Below are 20,566 nucleotides of genomic sequence, written 5' to 3' on the forward strand. Positions count from 1 at the left end.
TACTGTATCCATTCACATTCACTCAACAAAAAGTACAGTAGTGCTAGGCATTGTAACGTGTGGTAATATGAGTCCCTCTCAGGAAATGAAGAGAAGGATAAAGATAGTGGAGACATTTCAGAAGGAGAATCTATAAGATAGTGCCCTCAGAAGTATCAGAAAAGAAACAAAGATGACTCTCAATTTTGTTGTTGGGAGACTAAGTAGGTGATGATGCCATTAACAGAACAGGAACTGCAGAGGCTTCTCTGCAATAATTAAAAATTTGGTCTAAGAACGTTAAACACGAAGTTCCTTCTGGGTATTCTCCAGTTGAGTTGCCCAGACTAGAATCAGTAATTCCCGTATTTGAGTAACCACTGTGTGGCAAGATCCAGGGCACTTACTAAGACATACTCCCAAAATCACAGAATTTAAGAGTCAGGTGACAGAGAATGCAAGTAAAAGTGTGCTTAAAAGAGAAACTCAGGTAAGACAGAAGACTGGAAGCACAGGCACAATTATAAAGGACTTTATATGCCATGCTTAGGAGGTTGGATCTATCCAGGCAATGGGAAAGCATTTAAGGTTTTAAACAAGGAATGGCTTAATTAGATTTGCATTTTAGAAAGATCACTCCAGTTTTAGGGTAGAAAATACGTTGGAAGAGTGAAAACTGAAAGCAAAAGAAACAAACAGGTAGCTGAGAAAGAAATGTGAGCAAGAGCAGATTAGTCCTAAGATGCACAAAGATTAGAGGAAGATATGTATGATAGGTAATATTTGCAACCCTGCCTTTCCCAGAGTACACTCAAGTTAAAATCTCTAAAGGACAACAGCAGTCCCTAAACTACACTTAATCATAAGAATAAAGTAGTAATAGCAACATGCAAGTATTAAGCCCGATAGGCCCAACACTATTCTATGGTCAATCTTTCTTTTCTACAACAAACTGTGGTAACCATATTCTTATCAAATTACCAGATTAATAGTAAGGTGTGGGAAAACTTTGAATTACATATTTTGATCTGGGAGCTGAAGAATGTATTTTTTTCTATAACCACTTGAATTTCCAGTTATACAGCCTTTATGGAAAATATATAATCTAAATATGTAGTACACAATAAAGAAAAGCAAAACTGAACAGACTCAAGCAACAAAGTTGTTCTATGATTATTCAGTCACCTCATTAGCCAAAGGGCTTATAATATATGGACCTTATACACTTTTGGAAGAGAAAGTTTTTCATAGACCTTTTCCTAATATATTGGGCCCTGATCGGATTAGAGGTGACAATGTGTCCAGATTCTCCTGAGTCATCAGCTGTAATATACCATGTGGCTCAATCAATTTTGATAATTAAAACATAAGTTGAGGGTTTCTGGGAAAGCTCTTTCCTGCCTTTTCCCTTTTTTCTTCTACTGGAACATAAACATAAGGCTGGACCAAGAGCAGCCCTCTTCGAACCACAAGATAATAAGCATGAGGACACAAGCCACGTAATAAGGATAGCACAGTATAAGAAAAAAAGTCTGAGTCTGAGACTGTGGTTACTTTACGCTGCTATACCAACCCTACCTGGAAACCACTGTAAAGGGAGAGTAATGAAATCCCTCTTCAACTAAGTAACTATAGGCTAAACATAGTCCTAATTCATAAGCTCTGCGTTTCTGACCAAACTACTTAACAGGGCACATAAGACACTTCACGGTCAGCTCCATTTCCCTATCCCATTTCACACCAATCTCTGTCTCCTGCCTTCCACTCCGGTAATTCTAAACCTTGTCGGAACAGCACATACCAGTGAGCTGATTTTCACCTGTCTACCTATAATTCTCTTTACTCTCTCTCATCCCTCCATTTCTCCACAATTTTAATTAACTCTTCCTCAGCATGCCAGACTTCATAACTCCTGGCTGGGAGTTAAGGTACCCTGCCTCCTTGCTCTCACATCACCCCATGCACCAGGGAGTACAGGGACTGTGCTGTATTATATAGCTATTTATGTAAGTATCTGTCTTCCCAACTAGATCACTAGCCCCTCAAGAAGAAAAGCAATAGTTTAGTTCTTTTGGTATTCCTGGACTCTGGCATAGTAGCAGCTGGCCCACCAGCAATGCTCAGTAAATGTTTGTTGAATGAATTAGAGTTACATAAAACATGGCTGTTTTTAATTAGTAAAAACAATTATATAAAAAAGACTGTTAAATGATCCCCTTCACATTAAAAAATAATTTTCACCCATAATTTGCCCTGAAAATAAGAAAATGGCTTAAGTATTTTCTGCCACCATATGTTGCTTTATAAGATTATTTCCCCCTTAGAACTGTAAGTCCTAAAGACAACACCACAAAACTATCCTTATAGTCCTTGAAGGATTAGTCTCACTTCAGATGGAAAGTCAGAAAGCTAACCAGATGTCCAAAGAATACATTTTCTTACATATTATTAGCAAAACTCATCAGAATGAAGGTAAATAAAGAAATAAAATCTCTTCATACCTGTCACATTGTTGCATTATGGAAATTTCTTTGATTATTTCCTGAAGATCCGACTCAACAGGTACTTGTTTAATTGCCACAACCTGACCAGATTCCTTATGTATTGCTTTAAATACACTTCCGTAAGACCTAAAAGAAACCAAGACGTTTATTTTTTTCCTTTCAAATATCATAGGTATTAGAGAAAAAGTCTACTATGAGTGAGTTTTTGCATGTAGTTTTTTCTGGTTTAAAACACTATTTAATGGTGATAACTCAAAGTAAACAAATAAGAAAAGTGAATTATACCTTAGCTTTAATGCTTCAATTATATACTTAAAATCTACTAAAATCATCAAGTTCATATATAAAGATTTGCTTTTTTCCTTATGAATGAAAGAAGTAGACTTACGGTTTGGCAACTCAAACAAACGCAGCATTAAGAAGATATAAATGAAAATTAAAAGAATGAAATATAGAACAAAAACAGCCAAAGTCTCAAGTTAGGGGAAAAGGCCTATCTCACCTTAAGCATAATCATCCCCAAAATATCAAAGCCCCATGCCTGTTCAGACCGAATAAAAGCAAAATGAAACCCTCAGCTGAGGACTACATTATTACCAAAGTTAGAGAAGCAAGGAATCTGGTTTTCTCTTTGTCATACATCCAAGGTCTCCTCAAATGCTCCTCCTCCTCCTCAAGAGCAAGACCACACACTTACAGGTAAATCAAAGGAGTAATAGGATCTAATGGCCCCCTGCCCAAAAATCATCTCTGCTACAACCCTTGAAACTTTGCCAATTAAATATTTATGTGTTTTAAAGCGCAAAACAACGAGAGAGGGAAGCCATGTGTACTCTGGTATGAATTAGAAGACAAAGTAAACATTGCTACCACTTTTTTTTCTTACAGTAAGCCAGGCACTAGGATTAGTGTTTTACATGCATTATCGAATTCGACCCTCTCAACTGTGAGGTAAAATACTACCACCAACATTTTATAAATGAGGGAACAGAGACTCAGATACTGAATTTAAACATATAATTTAAAAAAGAATTTAAACATATAATGATTCCAAAGACCATACTCTTCCCACTGAATCATTTCTGCAGAGGAGAAAGAAGAGCAAGTCATTGAAAGACATGGCACGTTTCCTAGTATTAGAAAGCTATGCAGAATCACTTTCCAATTTATAATCTTTTAAAATAAGTGAAAAATAAGTGATAAACCAGCTACCCTAATAAAATGAATTTTATCCTATCCTCTGTTTCTTTAAGCTTTCCGAAGTAATTTCTTTAATTTGATACTCAAAGACACCTTTGTGTGTATGTAGTCCTAATTTATGCACATAAAAATACACACACACACGCATATATACCTCCCCCCTTAAACATCATATATGTATGTATACATATATATGTATATAAACATGCATGTGTGCATATATATATATATATATATTCCCTCAAAAGCCAATACAGAATTCAGTGATGGGTTATCTACTGCGAATGAACACCATCACTCTCTTCTAAAGTCTCATTACTGCAAAAGAGAAGCTGGGAACCACATTTCCCAGAATTCCTTTCCTTGAATGGAACCTAGTTAACAGCCTGACAATGAGAAGAATATGCACGAAATCTGAACGGCAAAAAGTTGAGGAGAAACCATCATTCTCCAGATGTAGTTGGAGCAGATGCACTGACAAATACGACATATACGGTGGCTTCCTGCTGAGTTTTTGATGACCAATACATGTTGCTACAGAATAAGAGAGTTGGCGGGAGCTTCTCAAAGATTCTTAAGGATTCCAGTAGATTCCCAGTGAGCTTTTAAGAAACACTCATTTCAGTGTTTCAGGCAGAGATGTTTAGCGTTGGCTTCTCTGACCTTCATTAGCAGATTTGATGGCCTCTGTATCTGCGGCCCTTCAACAAGTCATTTGAGCTCCTAATTTTATAATAAACTCTCTATAACCAGAGTACATCAAGGAGCTTTTCTTTTCCTGACCAAACCCTGCTACCAATAGTTTTTGGCATAGGAAGTGGTTCCAAGGGAAAGATCTTAAAGATAAGAAGCTTGAATTAGTTCTTTCTTAGATCTGAAGACAGTAATGACTTCAATGCAAGTACAAATAGAATATTGACAGTCTATGGCATTCAGTGGCAAAACAATTATTTAAATTATTACCCTTAGTTGCCTAAAGTGTAAGTAAAGCTTTAGAAGACCAAGTACCTGTATCATTAGAACATTACAATGAAAGTAAGAGTACAAATACTATAGAACAGGCTATATTGGAAATATACTATAGAACAGGCCTACATTGGAAAAGTTACATAACAAATATGACAAGCTCAGAGCTTAAATTTCCAGCTCAAGACTGAGAACCAGAAAACTTCTGAATGCCCCAAAAGAATTTTTTAATTCTTATAGGCACAGGGCTGAGACTTCTGAAAATAAACTCAAGGTCCAATCTATGCTAGAAGCTGAATTACATTGCAAACTAAATTCACAACATCACCAGGTCTATTCTGTTAAAGTTAGACTTTTAACTATAAAGAGAGGTATCCAGTGAGTTGGTAATGAGACATTTAAGTAGACATTTATTAATCTGAGTACCTTGAACCCCCCAAACCTACCAAGCCTCCCTTGCCAACAAAAGCAACCCTATTCTCCAGTGGGAGAAGGTGAGCCTCACAATGCCTAAAGACTCCATAATGACCTCACCTGAGGCAGTCACTTTTCAGGGGAATGTAGATCCTCCTCCATCACCTCTCATTGCTTCCAGTCCTATAACTACACTCAAATCCCCAGACACCAGAGGGATGAATATAAAATCTGATGCAACAGCACCTTGCTTTTTCATAGCAAAAAAAGTTTAAGATTATTGTCAGTTTTTATCAGAATTCTAAAGAATATGTGTGGGAATAGATTCCAAGATTTCTAGGGAGAAAGGAATTCACAGATATGGATACAAGACCAGAAATTCCAGACCCAGTGTGTTATCTCAAACAGTTAGGAGTATGCTCCCAACAGTATGCTCAGCTAGTTAACTGAAACTTGGACTCTAAAGTGGCCTAGTGAAATGCTAGAGATCCTCAGTATACATTAGAGAAAGGAGACCAAAGGTTCAAGTAGATAAGATACTGGAATGGATATATTATATTTGACTTGTTCACCGAACTCCTACTATGCTCACTGAGAGGGTCCAGAAGATACTCCCCTTACTAGCATCATCCTTGGAAGCTCTATAGTGCAGGTCAGCGATAACAGAGATGCCAACAGTGAAATGGGCTCCCTAATTTTAATGAGAGATAGAATCCATAAAGAAGTGAAAAGAACTAGCAAAATCTTTGTACCAGAGACAAAGCAGGCATGAAAATCATAATGGGTAGCAAAGTAAGGCTGAATTTTCTTTTTTTTTTTATACATTTAAGTTTGGATATTAAAATTATGCTGGCTTCATAAAAATAACTGCAGTTATGTGCCCTTTAAAGACTTAGCTTTTTTTTTTTTTTTTTAGTAAAATGCATATAACATAAAATACACCATTTTCAACACTTTTAAGTGTACGATTCAGTGGCATTTAGTGCATTCTCAATGTTGTATCATCATTACTTCTGTCTAGCACCAAATCATTTGGAATCTCCTTTCTGGTCTCTGGACTTATCTATTCTGGATTCTTCATATAAATGGAATCATGTAATATATGGCTTTTGTATCTGGCTTCTTTCACTAAATATTTTCAAGGTTCGTCCTACTGTAGCATGTATCAGTATGTCATTCCTTTTAATGGCTAAATAATATTCCATTGTACAGATATATCACATTTTATCCATTCACCAGTTGATAAACATTTCCACATTTGGCTCTTGTGAATACCAGTGCTATGAGCTGGTATCTTTTTTAATTAACAGAGATCTATCTTTCCATCTTTTCCATGGTAAATGATCTATTTAAGTTTTAACTTTTTTGAGGATCAATTTATATTATTATATATTTATATTTTATTATGAAATTTATAGAATTTACATTATGAAAACATCTACTTTTGGATTTTCAAATGAGTTGTCATTAGAGCAACATATAGTGGCCTCTTAATTCTTCAAACTGTTTCTCTATCTTTGCTTGTAACTTCTTTCTTATTCCAAATTTTTTATCATTTTGCTCTTCTTTCTTTAGTCAAAGTCAGAAGAGGTTTACCTATTTTATTGATCTGCTCTAAGAAATAGTTTTTGTATTAATAATTTCTAAATTTTATTTTCTATTTCATTAATTTCAGCTTTTTCTTTTATTAATTCTCTCTTCCTAATTTTTTGGGTACATTTTATTATTTCATTAATTTCAGCTTTTTCTTTTATTAATTCTCTCTTCCTAATTTTTTGGGTACATTTTATTATTTTTCTAAGTTCACTGTGTAAGCACTAAGTTCTTTTCTTTTGGTATTTCTTTGTTAGTAATGAAGGAATTTAAAACTAAATGTTTTCCCCTAATTACAGCTTCTCTGGATTCACCAGATATTGGTATGATTTGTTCTCTTTTTCATTTTCTAAATAATTCATAGTTTCCTCTTTAATCTATAGGTTACCTCAGACTATGTGTACTAAATTCCAACAAGTATGGGTTTTATCATATTGTAATTATTTCTTTCTAATTTTAACAAACTATAATCAACAGTGAGACATACAAAATCTTTTTTTAAGGGGCGCCTGGGTGGCTCAGTCAGTTGAGCGTCCGACTTCGGCCCAGGTCATGATCTCGCGGTCCATGGGCTCGAGCCCCGCATCGGGCTCTGTGCTGACAGCTCAGAGCCTGGAGCCTGTTTCAGATTCTGTGTCTCCCTCTCTCTCTGACCCTCCCTGTTCATGCTCTGTCTCTCTCTGTCTCAAAAATAAATAAACATTAAAAAAAAAAATTAAAAAAATAAAAAATCTTTTTTTAAAATGTGTTAGTTTTTTAATCAATGCTTTATAAACATACCAAAAAAGGAGGAATGCCAAAATATATGTTGAAATACAAGCGCAGATATACACTGTATATTTATAAATATAATCAAGTTCGCTGATTACAATATTTAGATCCTCTATGTCTTTTTTTCTATTACTCTTGTCCAATTCTTAAAGAGATTTATGAAAATCTCCCATCTGAATATACTTTTATGAGACTCCCCTGACATTTCTAACAGCTTTCCTTCACAAATTTAACTGTCATAGTGACTGACACATATAAGTTTCATATAAATTGTCTTATATGCCACTACCTTAAGTCCCTCATTATTCTTTATTTGGATATTAACCCCTCTTTATTCACTTGAGATCTTTTAACTTTAACTAATTTGCCTGATAAAAATATTGCCACTCCTATTTCTTTTTATTTTTATTTGTAGGATTATCTCTTTCTTATCGGCATCTCTAATAGGAACTATCCCTATATTTCTACCCTACAGGCCTCTTATAAATAGCATATTCCTAGATTTTTGCATTTTAATTGACCCTACTAGTTTGTCTTTTAATGGGAGAACTGACATTTAGTGAAAAATATATTTCATTTTATTCCTTCCAACTTACATTTAGCTTACTATTTTACATTTTTGTTTCCTCTATTTCCTTTTCCTCGCTCTCACTGGTTTACACCATTTTAATTGTTTTATGCCTTTCATCATTTTGAAAGTTCTTTTATACTCTGCCGTTTCATTAAATGTCCCTATGTGCTAAAATTGAAACATTTCTCTACTATTATTTTAAATCATATTAACTATTCCTCTGTCTCACTGAGACACTCTATTTACAATCTATTACTCATTTTTCACCAAGTAAAATGAGTCCCAACATCCTGAAAGATGGTCTTATGTTCACTTGCCTAACAAAGTCAAAATCTTTCAAGCTTATTAATAAGAACACCAGACAGAACAAATTAACAAACCTTGTGAGTCACTTTATGGCACACTTCTTGCCTTTCTTATACATATATATATATGTGTGTATATATATATATATATATATATGTATGTGTGTGTGTGTATACGTGTGTGTGTGTGTGTATCCTACTTCTCTGAAAAACACAATTACTAGATTCAGCACAATCCAGTATTTTCAAATTCATATTGACTGCTACAAAGTATATTAATTTTAATTACTACTACTATTTTTTTCCTTTCCACTTTTATTGAGATATATCTGACATATATAATATTGTAGTAGTTTAAGGTGTACAACATAATGCTTTAATGTATGTATATACTACAAAATGATTACAAGTTTAGTTGACACCTAACAGCTCACAGAGTCAGAAAAAAGTTTTTTCTTATGATGAGAACTTTTAAGATCTACTCTCTTAGCAACACTGAAATCTTTAATATAGCATTGTTAACTAATCACCATGCTATATATGTACATCCTTGGAACTTATTTATCTTATAACTAGAAGTTTGTACCTTTTGACCCCCTTCACCCATTTCTCCCACTCCCTGTTATCCTCTCTCTGGAAACCACCAATTTGTTCTGTTTCTATGAGCTTGGCTTTTTAGATTCCACATATAAGTGAGATCATACAGTATTTCTCCCTCTCTGACTTATTTCACTTAGCATAATGTCCTCTTTATGACCGAATAATATTCCATTATATATATGAATCTTCCTTGACTTATACGGCAGCTATGTCCTGATAAATCCATAGTAAGTTCAAAATATCTTAAGACGAAAATGCATTTAATATGTTTAACCTACCAGACATCACAGCTTAGCCTAACCTATCCTAAATGTGCTCAGAACACTTACATTAACCTACAGTTGGGCAAAATCATCTAACACAAAGCTCATTTTGTAATAAAGTGTTGAGTATCTCATGTAATTTGTTGAATACTATGCTGTAAGCAAAAAACAGAATGGTGGTATGAGTACAAAATGGTTGTAAGTGTATAAATTGTTTACCTTCATGACTGCATGTCTGAATAAGAATTGTGGCTTACTTCTGCCACCTACCAACATAAGAAAGGTTATGATACTACATATCATTAGCCCAGGAAAAGATCAAAATTCAAAATTTGATATATGGTTTCTACTGAATGCATATCACTTCTGCACCATCATAAGTCAAACCAGGTAAATTGGGGACCATCCATATATACCACATTTTCTTTACCCATCTGTATATACCATATTTTCTTTACCCATACAACCATCAATGGGACACTTACATTGTTTCTATGTCTTGGCTGTTGTAAATAATGGTGCATTGAACATGAAGATGCAGGTATCTCTTCAAGATGATGATTTTGCTTCCTTCACATACATATACCCAGAAGAGAGACTGCTGGATCATACGGTAGTTCTATTTTTAATATTTTGAAGAACATCTATATTGTTTTCTATAGTGGCTGCACCAATGTTCATTCCCACCAACAGGGCACAGCAGTTCCCTGGTCCCCACATTCTCACCAATACTTGTTATTTCTTGTCTTTTTGGTAAGAGCCATTTTAACAAGTGTGAGGTGATAGCTCATTGTGGTTATGATTTACATTTCCCTGATGATTAATGATGTTGAGCATCTTTTCTTGCACCTGCTGACCATCTGGATGTCTTCTTTGGAAAAACATCTATTCAGATCCTCTATCCATTTTTTAATTAAAATGTTTGGGTTTTTTGCTATTAAGATGTATGAGTTCTTTATATGTTTTGGATATTAACCCCTTATCAGATATATTACTTGCAAATATTTTCTCCCATTCTACAGGTTGCTTTTTCATTTCATTAATGGTTTCCTTCCACTGCAGACATTTTTTAGTTCGACATAGTCCCACTTACTTGTTTCATTTTTGCCTCTGTTACCTTTTCTTTGGGTGTCAAATCCAAAATGTCATGTCAAGACCAACGTCAAGGAGTTTACTGCCCATGTTTTCTTCTAGGAGTTTAAGTTTCAGGTTTTACATTCAAGTCTTTAATCCATTTTGAGTTGATTTTTGAGTACAAGACAGAAGCCCAGTTTCATTCTTTTGCATGTGGGTCTCCAGTTTTCCAACATCATTTATTAAAGAAATTCTCCTTTCCCCATTGTATATTCTTGGCTCCTTTGTTATAAATTAACTGATTATATATGCATGGGTTTGTTTCTGAGTTCTCTATATTGCTTCATTAAACTATGTAACTGTTTTTATACCAATACCATAATATTTTTATTACTACAGGTTTTTTTTTTACTGTTTATTTACTTTTGAGAGAGACAGAGCATGCAAGCAGGGGAGAGGCAGAGAGAGGGGCACAGAGGATCCAAAGCAAGCTCTGTGCTGACAGCAGACAGCCTGATGCAGGGCTCAAACTCACAATCCATGAGATCACAGCCTGAGCCGAAGTTGGACACTTAAACAACAGAGCCACCAAGGCACCCCTGATTACAACAGTTTTGTAATATTGTTTGAAATCAGGGAGCATGATGCCTCCAGATTAATTCTTTATTCTCATAATTGCTTTAGCTATTCAGGGTTTTCTGTAGTTCCAAACAAATTGTACAACAGTTTGTTCTATTTCTGTGAAAAATACCGTTGGTATTTTGTTAGGGACTGCAATGAATCTGTGGATTGCTTTGGGTAGTATGAACATTTTAACAATATGAATTCTCCCGATCTATGAGCACAAAGTATCTTTTTGTCTTCAATTTCTTTCATCAATGTATTACAGCTTTCAATAAACAGATCTTTCACCTCCTTGGTTAAATTTTTCCTAGGTGTTTCCTTCTTTCTGATATAATTATAATTCATTTATAATCATTTCATTAATTCTAACAAATTTTGGGTGGACTCTGAGTTTTTCTATATAATATCATGTCATCTGCAAATAGAAACAATTTTATCTCTTCCTATTTCATTTGGATATTTTTATTTCTTTTTCTTTCCTAATTGCTCTCGCTAGGACTTCCTGTACTGTGTTAAATAAAAGTGGTGAGAGTGTTCATCCATGTCTTGCACCTGATCTTAGAAGAAAAGCTTTTAGTTTTTCACCACTGAGTATGAGTATGCCGTGGGCGTGTCATACATGGCCTTTATTATGTTGAAGTGTGTTCTCTCTATACTACTTCTATTCAATAAAATATACTCTAGTGAAAGATTAATATTATATAGTAATTTACAATTTTCTGTCATTACCTAATGCTACTTTCATATTTTTTGTACTTACCCTTCTCCAAGTTTCTCTAATACATCAAAAACTTCTTCAGGCTGCTTAGTCAGACTGTCTTCACTCAGCTTTTTTAGCTTACTGATGAAAAAAAGAGAGAGAAAAATATTTTAAGACTTTTTATAAAATTTTTAATTTCATTTTTAAGAGGTAATCTATTCAGATAGTTCAAAAATAAAACAATATAAAAAACATAAGGCAAATAGTCTCGCTTCAATCCCTATTCCTAATCTTCCCAGAACACCTCAAATGACTACTTTTATTAGCTTGTTATGTAATCTTTATACAAATATGAATAAATATTTTTACTTCTCACCCTTTTTAACACATAAGATAGCATTTTATACACACTCTTTCTACCCACACTGTTATAACTTTGCTGTTTTCATTTAACAACATGTAGCCTATATTGGAGAATCTACAACACAAGTACATAGAAAGCATCCCCATTCATTCTTTTTTACATTTACATCCTACACTATTGCAAAGATGTAGCATCTCTTACAAATCACTTTTTTTTTTTTAATTTTTTTTTCAACGTTTTTATTTATTTTTGGGACAGAGAGAGACAGAGCATGAATGGGGGAGGGGCAGAGAGAGAGGGAGACACAGAATCGGAAACAGGCTCCAGGCTCTGAGCCACCAGCCCAGAGCCCGACGCGGGGCTCGAACCCACGGACCGCGAGATCGTGACCTGGCTGAAGTCAGACGCTTAACCGACTGCGCCACCCAGGCGCCCCTACAAATCACTTTTTTATGAATATCTAGGTTTCTTTTTGCTATTATAAACAACACTGCACTGGATAAATGTATACATAAGTCAGTTCACACATGTTCCAGTGCATTTGTAGGATAAATTCCCAGAAGTGAAACTGCAAGATCCAGAGAATACATATACACATACATACACACACAACAATATAGAAGCATATGTATTGAACAAGTATATGTACTATAAGCATAATCATATTTGATAACAAATAATACAATATAATCACTATAGTAACAACTACATAGCAATTATTAAGGTTATTGATTACATTTTACATTTTATCTACTATAACTGTATGTTATATAAATATATACGTATAGTGATAGATACTAGCAAACTGCCCTCCAGGGAGCTTGCACCAATTTATTATCCTACCACTAATACATGAGAGAGACTCTTCCCCCACAATTTCACCAACAAAGTATTCAACTACATATCTGGATTTCAGTCAATATGTTAGCTGAAAATGTGTCACTCAGAATAGATTTAATTTTATTTCTCTTATTCTGAGTGAAACTGAGTATCTCTTAACATCATTATGAAACTAGACCATCTATTCATTTCCTTTGTTCATTTCTCTTCAAGTTTTTTGGTCTTTTTCTTATCTATATACAAGGTAAACTTGCCTTTGTTTAGGTTTCAAATATTTTCAATTGTATTTTGACTTCACTTATGAGGTTTTAGTTTTCTACTCTATCTGACTTCCACATCGCCATAATGAAATGTGTTCTTGTTTTGTTTTGCCTTCTTTAAAAATCATCTATATGTATGGCATATGCAGATATCTGGAAACAGAGGTGAGAAGGATTATGCATGGCGAATTTGATGGAACAAAGGTAATTCAGTATGAATGAAATGTCATGTATGAAGAACTAAAATAATTCAGAATGAATAAAGAAAAAGTGAACAGAATGTAGAGGTAAGCAAAGTCAAATTTTAGAAAAGCTTTGTAAACCATGTTAAGGAACTCTTTTTTAAAAACTATCACTTCCCATATAGAAAATCTGAACAGACCAATTAGTAGTAACAATATTGAAATGGTAATCAAAACATTATCAAAGGATAATCAGAATCAGGCTCAGGTCACAATCTCACAGTTCGAATCCCACATCAGGCTCTGTGCCCGCTTCAGATCCCTTCCTCCATTTTAGGACACACAAAGGTGCTCACTATGAAAAAGAAAGCAAGCTTTCACCTGAATGTGACCATTCTGGCACCTTGATCTTGGACTTCGAAGCTTCCAGAACCATGAGAAACAAATCTGTTGTTTATAAGCTACCTGGTCTGTGGTATTTGTAGCAGCCTAAACAGACCAAGACAAAAACCCAAAGTTTGTTCTTTGAAAAGACCAACAAAATTAATAAACCCTAGACAAACAAAGCTAGACTTAAAAGAGAGAGAGAGAAAGAGAGAAAGGAAGGGATAGGGAGAGAGAGAGAAGACTCAAACAACCAATATTAGAAATGAAAGAGGGGACATCAAAACTCATGCTCACAGAAATAAAAACAATTATAGGAAAATACTATGAATAATTATACACCAACAAATCAGATAATGTAGAAGAAATGGTTAAATTCTTAGAAATACACAATCTATCAAGATTGAATCCTGAAAAAATAAATATTCTCAGTAGATGTGTAAATACTAAGGAGATTGAAGGAGTAATAAAAAATCTCTCAACAAAGAAAAGCCCAGGACTAAAGGGCTTCACTGGAGAATTCTATCAAACATCTAAGGAAGAATTAACACCAACATTCCTCAAACTCTTCCAAAAAACTAAAGAGTAAAGAACACTTCCAAATTTATTCTGAAAGGCCAGCATTACTATGAACCAAAACCACATAAAGATACAGCATGAAAACTACAGACCAATATCCTTAAATACTGATACAAAAATCCTCAACAAAATACTAGCAAACCAAATTCACAGCACATTAAAAGAATTATACACCATGAACAAGTGGATTTACACCTGTAATGTAATAATGGTTCAACAAATGAAATGCAATCATTTGTTTAAAATTAAGTGCAAAAATCACATGATCATCTCCAGTGATGCAGAGAAAGTATTTAGCAAAATTCAATATCCTTTCATGATAAAAACACTCACGCTAAAACTATTAAAAATAACATAAAATAACAATAATGAGGATGTGAAGAAATTGGAACTCTTGTGCACTGTTGGTGGGAATGTAAAGTGGTGCAGCCATTATGGAAAACAATATGAAGATTCCTCAAAAAATTAAAAATAGAACTACAATATAATCCATTGATCCCACTTCTGGGTACATATACAAAAGAACTCAAAGCAGCATCTTAAAGAAATATCTGTGTACCCCATGTTTACAGCATTATTCTAAATAGCCAAGAGGTGGAAACAACCAAATGTCCATCAACAGATGAAAAGACAACCAAAATATGGTATAGGCATACAATGGAATAGTATGCAACTTTCAATGAAAACTGTCCTGGGGCACCTGGATGGCTCAGTCAGTTAAGTGTTGGACTCTTGATTTCGGCTCAGGTCATGATCTCACAGTTCAGTTCATGAGTCTGAGCCCCACGTTGGGCTCCACACTAATAGTGCACAGCCTGCTTGGGATTCTCTCTCTCTCTGCTCCTCCCCCACTTGCTCTTTCTCTCTCTCTCTCTCTCAAAATAAATAAACATTAAGAAAAAAAAAAGAATGAAACCTACAACATGGATGAACCTTGAGGACATCACATTAAGTGAAATAAGCCAGTCACAAAAGGACAAATACTGCATAATTCCACTCACATGACAGATCAGTCAAAATTATAAAAACAAAAGTGGAAAGGTGGTTGCCAAGAGCTGGGGGTAAAGAGGAAGTAGAATTCATGTTTAGTGGGTACAGAGTCGCAGTGTCGCAAGGTAGCAAAGTTCCAGATATCTGTTGAACAACATTATGAATATACTTAATACTACCGAACTTAAAAATTTCTTAAGATAATAAATTTAATATTTTGGGTGTTTGTTTGTTTGTTTGTTTTACCACAGCTTTAAAAAAGAGGTCTTATGGGGCACTTGAGTGGTTCAATTGGTTGAGCATCACACTCTCAGTTTCAGCTCAGGTCATGATCTCATGGTTCGTGAGTGCAAGCCCCACATCAGGCTCTATGCTGACAGAAGGGAGTCTGCTTGGGATTCTGTCTCTTTCTGTGTGCCTCCCCTACATGCATGTGCATACTCTCTCCCTCAAAATAAACATCTAAACTAAACAAACAAAAAATAAACACAAGGTCTTAGTGACTTAGAAAAACAGAAAAAAAGAAAAACTTCTCCATTTTTTCATTTATTTAAAACATAACTGTTTAAACCAAAAATAACGACTAACATGGGGTCAAATAACATATGTACAAGTAAAATACAGTACAAAGCAGCACAAAGGAAGAGAGATGAAAAAGATATGTACTCTTACAAGGGCCTCACATGATGTGTGAAGTGGTATAAAAGTATTTGAAGAAAGGAGCATCTGGGTGGCTCAGTGGGTTAAGCGTCCGACTTCAGCTCAGGTCATGATCTTGCTCTTCGTGAGTTTGAGCCCTGCCCCGGGCTCTCTGTGCTGACAGCTCAGAGCCTGGAGCCTACTTAGGATTCTGTGTCTCCTTCTCTCTCTGTCCTTCCCCCACACGTGCTCTGTTTCTGTCTCTTAAATAAACATTTAAAAAAAATTTTTTAAGTATTTGAAGAAAGATTTTTGATAAGTTAAAGATTCATATTGTAAACCTTCGAGGAATCACTAAAAATAGAAAGCAACAAGGGGCGCCTGGGTGGCTCAGTCAGTTAGGCGTCAGACTTCAGCTCAGGTCGTGATCTCACGGTTCGTGAGTTCGGGCCCCACAATGGGCTCTGTGCTGACAGCTCAGAGCCTGGAGCCTGTTTCAGATTCTGGGTCTCCCTCTCTCTCTGACCCTCCCCTGTTCATGCTCTGTCTCTGTCTCTCAAAAATAAACATTAAAAAATTAAAAAAAAAAAAAAAGAAAAGCAATGAGGTACCACTAATTCATCAATAGTGGAGATAAAATGGAATAAAAATTACTCTATCCAAAAAGGCATGAGTTGGGACGGGGCGGGGCGGGGCGGGGCGGGGGGGGGGGGGGGGAAAGGAAAAGAGAGAGAGAAAAGGAAAAAAGAACAGATAGAGACAAACAGAAAAAAATGGAAAGACTGTAGATTTAAACTAAAATATATCAGGAAATCCCCCTACTTTTGGCTATGATAGTGTGAAGAGGCTGACATATGCTCCTCAAACAAAAACACTGAACAAGTTGTCAAAATCAACCAGTTTATGACTCAAAAAATTGAAACAAAAGCAGCCAACATATTGAAAAGCATTTATTCTTAAAACCTTGCAATGGCTTTGAGTAACAACAGAAAGACTGTGTGGCCTTCCAGCCTAGGGCTGTTACCATCACCTGTCCCCCAATTCCATCAGTAGCAAGAACTACAGTTATACTAGGACAAGCTTGACTATGAAAAGTAGCAACTTTGCTGCCAGAAAAAAATGGGCTCAATTTGGGACATGAATCAAAAACTGGCAGTTTTGTCAACTAAAGATGGTAAGCCTAATAATAAACAAATTGTCAAACCCACAGCTTTGACATTCAAGCTTGGGTAAACAACAAACTAGTCAGAAATTTAACAGGAAGAATCTGAAAATGAAAGGGTGAGATGAGTTCTCCATATATCATGGCTGACTAGAAAAATATGCACACAAGCATAGGAGACCCAACAAAAACCCGTGAAAAGTAAAAGCCAAAAAAGACTTGAAAACTAGCTACAGCTTTGAATGCTCTCCCCCAATACATACACAGCTATATCAGCAGACAGTAGAAGGCATAAAGGTTCAAGGTGTTTATTTTTTTTTTTAATTTTTTTTTTCAACCTTTATTTATTTTTGGGACAGAGAGAGACAGAGCATGAACGGGGGAGGGTCAGAGAGAGAGGGAGACACAGAATCGGAAACAGGCTCCAGGCTCTGAGCCATCAGCCCAGAGCCCGACGCGGGGCTCGAACTCACAGACCGCGAGATCGTGACCTGGCTGAAGTCGGATGCTTAACCGACTGCGCCACCCAGGCGCCCCTGAGATTATTTCAAATTATTAAAGGGTAGGGTGTGTGTACGGAAATATAAATTATGCAAGATTGGCCAGATGTTAAAAAATGTTCAAACTGAGTGACGGGAACACAGAGGTTTACTCTCTCTTCTGTACAAAACTATGTTTCAAGAGGAAATGGTAAGAAGTAAATCAACTGCGACTGATCTTAGATAAATGGAAACAAAAAGTGTGTATTTGTTGTAAATTATGCCAAAATTTAGAAGTAAATTAAATGTCTCAACCTATATTAATTAAGTATGGAATATCTCTTCATGAGATTATCAAGTAGCCACTAAAAATCACGCTGTAGAAAACTCACTGACATGAAACAAGTGAGCAATATTGCTAAAAGAAAAAAGAGCAGAACACAACCTAATGCACACATAATTAAATCATTTTCACGTTTTCTTTTAAATGCAGATGTACCTTGGGGCGCCTGGGTGGCTCAGTCGGTTAAGCAGCCGACTTCGGCTCAGGTCATGATCTCGCGGTCCGTGAGTTCGAGCTCTGCGTCAGGCTCTGTGCTGACCACTCAGAGCCTGGAGCCTGTTTTGGATTCTGTGTCTCCCTCTCTCTCTGACCCTCCCCCGTTCATGCTCTCTCTCTCTCTGTCTCAAAAATAAATAAACGTTAAAAAAAATTAAAAAAAAATAATAATAAATGCAGATGTGCCTGCATATGTGCAGACACACACACATACTGGCACCAAACTACTAGCAGACTCTGTTCTGTTCACGGCTATGTCCCCAGCACTAAAAACTGCCTAGGACATAATAGGAATTCAAATATTTGCATGTAAATATTTTAGGATTCCAAGCAACAAGATTTGATTTTGGGAAGTGGCTCTCCTCTATGCTTTTGTTTCATAAGGTTTCTAAAATAAACATTCATTTTTTTTTTTTTTTACGTAATTGAGAGAAACCTTAAAAAATTGTATCTTGTAAAAAAATTAAAATTTTTCCACATGACTCACTGTTTCATGAAATGCATTGCATAAAGTCATTTTATACACTGAAAAGAAAGGTCTCTTCTATAGGCTGAATAAATAAACTGACCTAGACAATAAAAACTACTAAAAACAATATCTGTTAATCAGTCTTATTCTTGTGAGTGAATTTTGCAACTGCTTAGGAAATACAGTCTTTACAAGAACTAAATGTTCTAAAATGAATCTTCAACCTGGGTACAAAAAACAGATAAAACTAGATTTAAAAAATCCATCCATTTATATTCATTTAATATACACTTACTGAATTTGTAGACTATAAACTACATGCTGGGATAATACAAAGAAAATTAAGATAAAGCCTTTGACAACTCAGAGCTCCTAAGGTAGTATGAAAGACAGATACATAAGAGCTAAATGAAAGAGAATAATAAAGGTAGTTAACATTTATTAGGGTTTTTATTGGCCCTGTGCTGAGTGCTTAACAAGCATTTTCTCATTTAATCTCTGTAACAATCTCTATGGTAGTTATTAAAATATTCTCAGTTTATAAGTAAGAAAACTAGGTGTTAAGTAACCTCCCCAGTTACTAGGTTAATAAACAGCAAAACAAAATCAGACCAATGTCTGTCCAAGATACAGCACAGAGCCTCTCGCCATTAGGAAGCTAGCAAATACCAAAGCATGCTCGTTAATTTCCATCTATTACTACATCAAGTACCATATATCAATCTCATTTTTTTTTAATTTTTTTTTCAACGTTTATTTATTTTTTGGGACAGAGAGAGACAGAACATGAACGGGGGAGGGGCAGAGAGAGAGGGAGACACAGAATCAGAAACAGGCTCCAGGCTCTGAGCCATCAGCCCAGAGCCTGACGCGGGGCTCGAACTCATGGACCGCGAGATCGTGACCTGGCTGAAGTCGGACGCTTAACCGACTGTGCCACCCAGGCGCCCCTCAATCTCATTTTTTAAAGGGGATATTCTTTTGTAAGTGTTCCCAGGAATTTCTCACCTTCAAATCAACTTGTCATTTCTACTCTAAGACGCACTATTACAGCCACTAAACTATGATCTGCTAGAAAGGATTTAGCAGTTTGTTTCTCCCAATGCTATATACTACGCACTCAAGAGATTAAACAGATAAACTTTTAGCTTGTTTTGTGCTTCTTAGATTCCAAATCACCATATCATATTATATGAGATGATAGATGATCTAGGTAAATAGCAATTTAAATTACGGTTTAGGAAAGTTGGTACAGAAGAGCCAAAGAGATGAAATTCTGAAGTACATTATGGTGATTATGGCAATGGTGGAATACTGCTAATTGTGTAAGATAAACAACATAGTCTTCTTCCAGAGATTTCTTCCCATTCTTCTAAATGCCCTACAAGCCAAATTCCATAATGGAGAAAAGAACTAAAAAAGCTTTAAAACTAAGGGATGGTTCTGTTTTTTACAATCCAGAAGTGTGGTGACAAGGATCTGGGCTTAAAAGTTAACAGTGGAAATGACAGGAAAGAACAAATTCAAGGGAAATTCTGAAAGGAGAATCATTTCTCACTACAAACAAGGTAAAAAAAAAGAGGATCTAACTGATCCTCTCAATCCTCTAATTTCCATAACCTACACTGAAGCCACAGTGGACTGACTATTCCTTAAGGGTCCTGAATTTGCACATCACACATTTTTTTTTTAAATCATATAATCGCTGTACTATAAAAAGCAGATACTGTATAGTTATTTGTACATGATGCAAGATATAAAGGTCATACCCCTCCTATGTCCATTCTCTCTTACGTGATCTTCCCCCTTTTCTCTGCCTGTCAGTTAACCACTTTGTTAAAGATATACTCAAGAGTCTTCTCTGGGAAGTTTGCAGAGATAGCAAACTCCTCTACCACCATCCCTACCCACCGAAACACAGAGAAGTAATCCCACTGTTAACTATGGTCCCAGAGCACTTAGTACACTGAGTCATTATTCCCTTTACTATTTATTTATTGTATGAGCTTATTACTAAAGAGCTAAAATGGGAACTCCATGAAGATAGGGATCATGTCTCATCTAGCTTCGTATCTCCAGTAAGTCCTTAAAACAG

At 35.5% G+C, this 20,566-nt stretch overlaps 1 protein-coding gene across 1 annotated transcript in view; it reads right to left on the reverse strand.

Moving 5' to 3' along the window:
* The window catches only part of STK3 (serine/threonine kinase 3), a 276,517-nt gene that overhangs the window by 236,751 nt on the left and 19,200 nt on the right, over nucleotides 1–20,566 (reverse strand). The window contains exons 2-3 of the mRNA XM_040494088.1: nucleotides 11,625–11,705; nucleotides 2,481–2,609 (exon numbers count right to left, since the gene is read on the reverse strand). Of these exons, the coding sequence (XP_040350022.1) occupies nucleotides 2,481–2,609; nucleotides 11,625–11,705 (210 nt within the window). The remainder of the gene's footprint in view (nucleotides 1–2,480; nucleotides 2,610–11,624; nucleotides 11,706–20,566) is intronic.

Source organism: Herpailurus yagouaroundi, unplaced genomic scaffold, assembly GCF_014898765.1.
Source record: "Herpailurus yagouaroundi ecotype Mexico unplaced genomic scaffold, PumYag 186, whole genome shotgun sequence".
In the NCBI taxonomy this organism is placed as follows: Eukaryota; Metazoa; Chordata; class Mammalia; order Carnivora; family Felidae; genus Herpailurus; species Herpailurus yagouaroundi.